This window comes from Triticum urartu, chromosome 2A (assembly GCF_056163025.1).
Source record: "Triticum urartu cultivar PI428250 chromosome 2A, HENAU_Tu73, whole genome shotgun sequence".
In the NCBI taxonomy this organism is placed as follows: Eukaryota; Viridiplantae; Streptophyta; class Magnoliopsida; order Poales; family Poaceae; genus Triticum; species Triticum urartu.
In genome coordinates, this window is record NC_141874.1 from 613,719,513 (window position 1) to 613,729,346 (window position 9,834).

Below are 9,834 nucleotides of genomic sequence, written 5' to 3' on the forward strand. Positions count from 1 at the left end.
GGTGAGGCTAGGGCGGAATCAACACGTACACATCCCTTGTGCATCCTCTGAGCTTTTACGTTTCGTTGAAGGCTCCATTTCTGCCTTCTCCCTGTGGTCTAGTCCCAACGGTAGTACCGCGAACCCCAGCGGTAGTAGCGCTCGAGAGCTAGAAGCGGCAGTACCGCTCCCCAGCGCGGCAGTACCGCTTGGAGCTCTCAGTCGTAGTACCGCTGCGGCTCCGTGCTCCTACCGCCTCGACTCGAGGTCTCTCCTTTCGTGTCGGGTTTTGCGGCACTTGCTGCGGCAGTAGGGGCGGTAGTACCGCTCCTAGGCGGTAGTACCGTTCCTACCACCACGGTAGTACCGCCCTGGGTCCACGTCCTCGCTCCCGTCGTACTGCGCGGCAGTACCTCGAGGTGGAACGGTAGTACCGCTGGGCACAGCGGTAGTACCACCCACCCCTACGGTAGTACCACCCTGTGCGGCGCTGAGCAGGGGTAACGGTTGGTTTGTCTTCCCCCCTTATAAAAGGAGGTCTTCTTCTCCAAGTTGACCCACCTCTTTCCCCCCAAGCTCCATTGTTGCTCGAAAGCTCATTTTCGCCCGATCTCTCTCCCTACCCAATCAAACTTGTTGATTTTCTAGGGATTGGTTGAGAAGGCCCAGATCTACACTTCCACCAAGAGAAATTTGATTCCCCCACTCATCCCTTGCGGATCTTGTTACTCTTGGATGTTTGAGCACCCTAGACGGTTGAGGTCACCTCGGAGCCATATTCCATTGTGGTGAAGCTCCGTGGTTTCGTTGGGAGCCTCCAATTCGGTTGTGGAGAGAGCCCCAACCTTGTTTGTGAAGGTCCGGTCGTCGCCTCCAAGGGCACCATTAGTGGAATCACGACATCTCACATTGTGTGAGGGCGTGAGGAGAATACGGTGGCCCTAGTGGCTTCTTTGGGAGCATTGCGCCTCCACACCACTCCAACGGAGACGTACTTCCCCTCAAAAGGAAGGAACTTCGGTAACACATCCTCGTCTTCACCGGCTTCACTCTTGGTTATCTCGTGCCTTTACTTGTGCAAGCTTTTCGTGTTGTATCCTTAGCTTGCTTGTGTACTTTTTGTTGTTGCATCATATAGGTTGCTCACCTCGTTGCATATCTAGATAACCTACTTTGTTGCAAAGTTTAAATTGGTAAAGAAAAGCTAAAAATTTTTAGTTGCCTATTCACCCCCCCTCTAGTCAACTATACCGATCCTTTCAACTAGAGTTTCAGACCATCTCTGGACTTATCTCCGAGGTGTCGAGAAGTGAAACCAGAGATACAACCTCGAGTTCCAGGTTGAACAATAGGATGTCCAGGGCATGACAGACGAGTATAAAAGTAAAGTCCAAAGCTTCAGGTTGTCCAATAGCTCTGCGTCCTGGACCTTGGCATTGGAGTCCTTGACCTCGCGTGCTTCTTCCTTTGCTTATCTCTTGTAATGAAGGAACATGTTCTTCCTTATTTTTCTCGACGATGGCTTGGTTGATCTCACACCTTTGACATCCTCCCTCTTGCTTATTTTTTTCGGCTCAAACATTAAGATGCAACAGATAGGATGGTCAAATAATATATCATCCTTAAGAGTGGACTCTAGACACACGTAATGGAGAAGATTCATCTTTATATGTTATATTTACATGTACTTCCTTCGTTTTTTTAGTCTGCATATAAGATTTGATCAAAGTCATACTTTACAAAGTTTGACTAACTTTATAAGAAAATTCAACATCTACAATACCAAAGTTATATGCTATGAAAACTAATTTGATCATGCATCTAATAATATTGATTTCATAGTGTGAATGTTGATATCTTTTCGTACAAAGTTAGTCAAATTTTATAAAGTTTGACTTTGATCAAATCTTATATGTAAACTAAAAAGAAACAAAACGAGTGTACAGAAAGAGCATGATCCTTAGCTCCTCTCTTACATGCAAAGGCACTATGTGGATTCCATGAGCCACACGAATCGGGTCCTGGTCTCTGACCCGTCCTCCTCCTATCGCGTCGGATAGCCGGTGCATGATGACCGGCCCCATAGACCCCGTTCACCCAGCGTACGTCTCAGACACAAGAGGCAGCCGTTTCCTTCCTTTTCTTTCCCGCCTCCTCCGGCAGCGATGTTTCCTTCCCAAACAAAGGGCTCAGAAAGATCGTCGATCGCCACACTGCACCACCTGTCTCTTCCATACAAGGCTCCGCTGTCTATAAATATCGCCCGGCTCCGGCGCTCCTTCTGCTCTCTCGACCGATCCAGCAGTTCATACTTTTCCCGTGAAACACAAAGCATAAACAGCTCGATCGCCGGATACATGCGTCTCCTCTACCATTAGCTCCATCAAGCCTAGCTAGCTAGCGCGCGGCGATGATCCCGGCCGTCCCGGCGATCGTGGACGGCGGCTTCCACGCCGCCCAGAGCGCGAAAACGCCGCTGCTTCCGGAGACCAACCTCAAGGGTCGCCGTCCTCCGGCACGGCAGAAGCGCCCGTCGACCGTTCTCCCGGCCATCGCGTGGACCGTGCTCCTTCTCGCGCTCGCCGGGCTCGTTGTCTACAGACAACGGCATGGCGACGGCCAGGCCGCCGCGCCGGGAGACCAGGTCGCGGCAGCGGGCCGCGCCGTGGAGATGGCCGCCTCCCGCGGCGTCGTGCAGGGCGTGTCGGAGAAGTCCACCGCCCCGGCGCTCCTCGGCGGCGGCGCCTACGACTGGACCAACGCGATGCTGGCGTGGCAGCGCACGGCGTTCCATTTCCAGCCCCAGAAGAATTGGATGAACGGTAGATACGTCGCCATCGCTCTTCTTCCGTCCAATTCAATACGCTGAAACTTGGATACGTACGTCTCTGATACAAACATTTCCACTTTGCTAACTCGGTCTTGCGTTTTTGTCACGGACGTCTTGTGGGTTCCGATCGATCTCTTCTCATCGACGTCTCCAGATCCCAACGGTAAGTTGTTGCCGCCGGCCGATCAATCCAGACATGCACATGCATGCTGTGAAAAAATGCTTTATGGTTCCAACGTTTCTGGCTAGACGGTCCTATCAATGCACGACCCAATGATCGTGCGATCTACGTACTAGCTTTCATGTCTTAACTGTTGCGAGTTGTGAAATTCACGCGCACCGACTGGTCTCGCAGGTCCACTGTATTACAAGGGATGGTATCACCTCTTCTACCAGTGGAACCCGGACGGGGCGGTGTGGGGGAACATCACGTGGGGCCACGCCGTGTCGCGCGACCTCGTCCACTGGCTCCACCTGCCGCTGGCCATGGTGCCCGACCACTGGTACGACATCAATGGCGTCTGGACCGGCTCGGCGACGCAGCTCCCCGACGGCCGGATCGTCATGCTCTACACCGGCTCCACGGAGGACGGCGTGCAGGTGCAGCTCCTGGCCGAGCCGGCGGACCCGTCCGACCCGCTGCTGCGGCGCTGGGCCAAGTCGGAGGCGAACCCCGTGGTGGTGCCGCCGCCGGGCGTCGGGCTGACGGACTTCCGCGACCCGACGACGGCGTGGCTCAACCCGGCCGACAAGGCCTGGCGGATCACCATCGGGTCCAAGAACCAGGAGCACGCCGGGCTGGCGCTGGTGTACAGGACGGAGGACTTCGTGCACTACGACCTGCTGCCCACGCTGCTGCACGTCGTGCAGGGCACCGGGATGTGGGAGTGCGTGGACTTCTACCCGGTGTCCGCCGACCCGGCCGCCGGCGTGGGGCTCGACACCTCCGCCGCGCCGGGGCCCGGGGTGAAGCACGTGCTCAAGACCAGCCTCGACGACGACCGGAACGACTACTACGGCATCGGCACCTACGACCCCGCGACCGACCGGTGGGCGCCGGACGACGCGGCGATCGACGTCGGGATCGGGCTCCGGTACGACTACGGCAAGTTCTACGCGTCCAAGACGTTCTACGACCCCGTGGGGCGGCGGCGCGTGCTGTGGGGGTGGATCGGCGAGTCCGACAGCGAGCGCGCCGACGTGCTCAAGGGCTGGGCGTCCCTCCAGGTTAGCAACCAACCCACTCAACATTGGTCTCATTTCGTTCCTGGCAATCGACCCGGTGGTGTTACGGTACGTCACGTACACAAAAGCTCTTGAGATTGTTTTCTGACAAGGAACTGAACGAGGAGCCACCGATGTCCGATGGATCGTCAGAGCTCTGAACTTGTGAACCAGAGCTCGAAACGTGGCCATGGCAGTCTGTGCAACGTAGTACGCACGTTGTTCTGTCTGAACTATTGAAATGCTAGAGCCGCACTGTCTGTGCATCAGTCTCTGGCCTTGTCCATGCACATGCGACCAGGGCTCCTCCCTGCAACTGTACGCCATAAACCCATTGACTTTCACCGGCCACGAGGTGCATGCGGGCATGCATATACGTATATAGGAGTATATAAAACAAATCAAATCCGTGCGTGGGCCCTCGGGCCCACATCCATTTATCCAAAACGACGAGCTGCACGTCTCTCTTGCCTGCTTAATAATTAGTATAAAATTATTAAAACAAACCAACTGTCGAGAGGGCCCAGGCAGATCTGCAAGCGTCCAATGGACTGGCGCGAAATGCAATTTGTCTGCAATGGTTTCCTGGTGATGACCGCGACTTCTCTCCGATTGTTTGAAGCAACTTGTTGCCTGAGGAGTCAAAGGCTCCAATTCGTACGTGTAACGTGCCTTGGCTGGGTACTTGAGTTGGGTTTTACTTGACGCCGAAGGATTTTGAGTTTAAAATTCGAATGGAAATGTTCAAGGTTTCCTTCTGATGAAGAAGGCGTGTTCATAGTGATCCAGATTAGTCAACGGGAACTCCTTCTGATGCACTAACCAAAAGATCGCTTAAAAAAACTTTCTGCTGCTTCATTTCCTTTTACTTGTCCATTTCTAGGCGGATAATGTTTTCTATACAAATAACTTACGTAGTTACGTATTCCACCAACTATATTCCTTTCTTTGGCAAAAGACTCGCCTTTTTTCATATATTTTTGTGCGGGGAATCAAGGCGTTTTTATTCCAAGACAATAGGGTTTACAATCTGCCATTACAAGTTCTTGAAGAAAATCTGAAGCTCTATGCAACCAACAAGCGTCGCTTCTTCGAGCAGTCCGTGCATAATTTGCAGGACAACGAGCTACCCTCTTTTGGTGATCTAGCCTCTTTTCATTTATTAATGAAGCTAATGAAAGTTCATATGTATCGAGGGTTCAAAAGGGAGGGGAAAATACCACTACTGTCACCCGCAATGACACAGTTTCCGCCTTGGATTTAATGTTTGCCTTATAAACGTACACGCCTTTCTTTCGTTCAAGATCTTCCAAGCAATGGCCATGGTATTCTAGCGAAACGCTGTCGTCGCAAGCACGTGTGGCACTGTGGCAGCATAAAGATCTTAAGACATGTTTTTTCTCGAGGGAAGGAGACAAAACTGTTGGTCTGCCTTTGTTCAGATTCAACCAACTATATATAGGTACTGTCTTGCTTAGTTGATCGATACGTTGCACACTGGCATCAAGGACCGTGACACATACTCCACATGTACTCTCTTCGTTTTAACGATTGATGCAGTAAACCAAGTTCAGTTTGCTATATCCTCGTTTTACGGTCTCTCCGCAGAATGTTCATTCAGTCCTCTTCGGTCACAAACTCACAATCGCATTAGTTTTGCCTTTCTTAAGTCGTACCGCAGTATAGGCAGCACGTAAAGCCCGGTAATTAACCACATTCCTTACCAACATGCAGTCATTCCCGAGGACGGTTCTCCTGGACACCAAGACGGGCAGCAACTTGCTGCAGTGGCCGGTGGTGGAGGTGGAGAACCTGCGCATGCGCGGCAAGCGCTTCGACGGCCTCGACCTGCAGCCCGGCTCCGTCGTGCCCCTGGACGTCGGCAGAGCAACACAGGTGAGTTGCAGGCCCTCTGTACTGCATCTCTTCGTTCTAGATCGTCTTCGGAGCACCAACGTTGACAGTCGGCCCTGGTGCAGTTGGACATCGAGGCGGTCTTCCAGGTGCAGGCGGGCGCGGCGGCGGGGGCGGAGGCGCCGTACAACTGCAGCGCGAGCGCCGGCGCGGCGGGGCGGGGCTTGCTCGGCCCGTTCGGGCTGCTCGTGCTGGCCGACGACGGCCTGTCGGAGCAGACCGCCGTCTACTTCTACCTGGTCAGGGGCGCGGACGGGAAGCTCAGCACCCACTTCTGCCAAGACGCCTTCAGGTATGCACGCATCCATCTTAATCTGCACGCGCTCCTAATTACACCGACCTTAATCTGCACGATCTTGATCGTCAGGTCATCGAAGGCGAACGATCTTGTCAAGGCCGTTTACGGCAGCTCCGTCCCTGTGCTCGACGGAGAAGATCTGTCGGTGAGAATACTGGTACGTTTCTTAAAGGATTCGATATATCATGATTGGTTGGTCTTGACTCATCGGTTACATACTGATTTTGTCCGTGGATTTTTGCCATAGGTCGATCATTCCATCGTGGAGAGCTTTGCTCAGGGCGGGAGGACATGCATCACATCGCGCGTGTACCCTACGAAGGCAATCTACGACTCTGCCAGAGTTTTCCTCTTCAACAACGCTACAAATGTTAACGTCACCGCAAAATCGATCAAGATCTGGGAGCTGAATTCGGCCTACATCCGTCCATATCCATATTCATCATAAGTAGGCCGGCAAGCAATGTTTGCCTCGATAGTTTGATTGTATACAATGTAGGGCAGCGGCTCTTTTGTTTTCTTTACTTTCTTCATTTTTGTGAATATATTATAACGGGAAGTAATGCTGTTGGTGGACTACAGATGTATTCTTTGCCACAAAATAAGTGGTTTTCTGTGTCTGAATAGTGTGACTAAATAACTCAGGGGCTATACAAAATGAAGTAAAAAAGTACAAATGATAAAGGATTTTGGGAATGTAAAAATGAGAGCATGATGAATACAAGAACATGTTTCAAGATGTTCTGCCCAAAGCGGTGGTGCCACATGATGTGGGATACAAAAAAGGGTCATTGGTTCAGACAACCAAACATGCCGCCCCTGATCCAAAAATGTGAGAACTTGACTAACCCATCTGCATGGGTGTTCGTAGCTCTACCTTCAAAAGTAAAATTAAAAGTGTGAGAAGAAGCTCTAATCATAATCTCGCTAATGATAGCATTGTACCCTCCTCGACTGCCTTTGTGAATATCGTTGATTACCTGCTTCGAATCAGACGCTATGATGAAGTTGTGGTGCGCCAAATCTTCTGCAAGTGCTAAACCCTCTCTGCAAGCTATTGCGTCCAACGTCGCTACATCGGTAATCCCCAAGATCACTAGGCTGATCTGCCTAGAAAATTTCCTAGCTCATCTTGGTGCGCTGCCGCCGCTACGCCTCTTGCATAGGCGTTGGAGATCCCGACATCGACATGAACTTCGGCGAAGCCCGGTGGTGCGCACATATGTGGTTTTGCTAGCGTCCAGGGCGGGGATCCGATGCTACTAGGCCTGGATCTGGCCCCCACCCCATTCAACGCCTTACGCGCCGGTTACAGGTGTTTGCACAAACTTGCCCACTCCCCCCTCTTCCTTGGGATCGACCCATTTAACACTTTTTTTTGGTTCGCAAACATTTGTCGCGCGCGCCAGTTCCTGTTCGACTGGTCCAATCAGTTTTTTCTGTCCGGTTTTAGGAACACTCTACAAGGTTCCATCAGGTTTTCCAGGAGCGCTTTTTTCTGGTTTGTTCCAAGACGAGTTTGTATTGTTTTTCTTTCCCATTTTCTTTTTCTTTTTCAAAATTCCTGATCTTTTCTTAAATTTAAGATATTTTTCAAATGCATAAACATTTACTAATTTACAGATTTTTTCATAGTTTTTTTCTGGTTTCTTTATACTCATTTTTCAAATGCATGAATTTTTTCAATTTTGTGAACTTTTTACAATTTTTTGTGTACTTCTTTCAAAGTTTTCATGAACTTTTTTGAAATTATGAATTTTCAAAACCTAGTTTTTTTCAAAGTCCAATTTTTTTCAAATGCATGATTTTCAAATGCGTGAACTTTTTGAAATATTGCTTTTATTTTTCAAAATCTGTTTTTGAAATCCGTGAACCATTTCTTCAAAGTCCATGAGAATTTTCTGTTTTTTGAAAAAAAAATCACATGCGTGAACTTTTTTGGAATTTATGAACTGTTTTCTACCCCAGTTTTTTCCCTCTTCAAATTTGGTCTATTTTCAATTTTATGATTTGTTTCCAAATGTTTATTTTTTATAGTTAACGGTCAATTGTCAGTAGTCAACTGCTCAACGGTCATGTTGTCCACGTGTCAACTTCAACTAGCAATCCAGCGAATGTCCACATGTCAACGCACCAGGCATTGCTGGGTCAGCCCAGCACGCGCGCGGGGGCGCCGGTAGGTCTATCTGGTGCTATATAGGCACTTGTTAGGAGCTCTCCGGATGTGGTGTGTACTAGCTAGAGAAGGCCACGACAGGCCGAGAGCAATGTTAACAGACAATCGGATGTCGCACTTTGATATGGGCGCGGGTCTGGGGAGCTCCTTTTTTTAGGGTGAAGGACACTTTATTGATTAATTGGGAAGTTCAAATGAATACAAAAAGGGTCATGTGGATAGCCCAGCCACAAGTGGCCACCCTGGTTAAGAGAAACCGAAAATTTAGCCAAGCTATGAGCTTCTTTGTTTGCGTCCCTACCTTCGAAGATGATATCACATGCTTCCAAAAAGTTGCTCATTCGCATTGATCTCTTGAACTGTTGCGCTGTTCGTCCCTCGTGAGCCATGCTTTATATCATTGACAACACTCTCACTATCACATGAGAAGATGATTTTTCCTAGATTCAAATCTTGGGCAAGTGCATGCGCTTCTCTACATGCTAGTGTTTCATGACAAGCTATGGGTCATTAATGCCCGGAAAAGCCATCGCCGAGGACCCTAAGAGAAGGCCCTTGTCATCACGGCATACAACAAAGGATGCGCCCATGCAGCCATCTCGGGAGATCTCTCCGTCCACATTGATCTTAAACATCCCTGCTGGAGGAGGCGTCCAAACCTGGTGCAGCCAAACATTTGCAAAGGGAGTAGGTCTCATCGGTCTAGGGGCATTCTTGATGCTCTCCAATTTAGCAATGAAGCATTGAATGAACATACGTGTGGCCACGGGACTTTGGAAAATAAACTCATGGATGGCCTTCTGCCTTGCTGTCCATATAGCCCGGAGAGTCACCGTGAGGGTGAAAACCTTGTCATGTGATAAAGTATCCATCATCCCAAATAGCCAATGTTTTACGTTTGGGTCCGTCGTAGCAATTAAGTGCTCAGCTAGGTCGCCATCAACCAAAGCCCAGACATAGCTCGACGTCGTGCACTCGAGCAGAGAATGGCGCCATGAATCTGGGGAACTCCTAACGGGCGCTTTAAGCACCAGTTCTGCATCTTGGCGCACATGCGCCTCAGCTCATGGGCCGGCCCAACAACTAGACAAAAATCGCTAACCACTGATTTCCCTGGTTTCTATCGATCGAGTTTCTTGGTTCGGCCGATCGCGGTGACCGGAAGATGATTGATCGTGGTTGACCGGCCATTGACTTTCAAAAAATCAGAAAAAAACATGAATTATAAAAGGGCATGAATTTAAAAAAGTTCAAAAATTTGAAAAGAGTTCATCAAATTTGAAAAAAGGTTCATCGGATTTAACAAAAAAAGTTCATGGGATTTGTAAAATTTCATCGCATTTGAAAAAAGTTCATCGCATCTGAAAAAAGTTTATCAGATTTGAGAAAAAGTTCGTCGAATTTGGAAAAAGA

General features: G+C 49.7%; 1 protein-coding gene across 2 annotated transcripts; it reads left to right on the forward strand.

Moving 5' to 3' along the window:
• Nucleotides 1-2,162: 2,162 nt before the first annotated feature.
• LOC125539190 (beta-fructofuranosidase 1) lies at nt 2,163-6,865 on the forward strand. 2 transcript variants are annotated; one of them, XM_048702561.2, is made up of 7 exons: nt 2,163-2,801; nt 2,964-2,972; nt 3,165-4,036; nt 5,768-5,929; nt 6,013-6,239; nt 6,315-6,402; nt 6,493-6,865. In XM_048702561.2, the coding sequence occupies exons 1-7, from the start codon at nt 2,390-2,392 to the stop codon at nt 6,691-6,693; spliced, it is 1,971 nt and encodes a 656-aa protein (XP_048558518.1). In that variant the 5' UTR covers nt 2,163-2,389; the 3' UTR covers nt 6,694-6,865. The 2 variants fall into 2 exon arrangements, with proteins under 2 accessions (XP_048558518.1, XP_087400687.1); XM_087544561.1 differs by lacking the exon at nt 2,964-2,972 and having other exon boundaries at nt 2,164-2,801.
• Nucleotides 6,866-9,834: the final 2,969 nt, after the last annotated feature.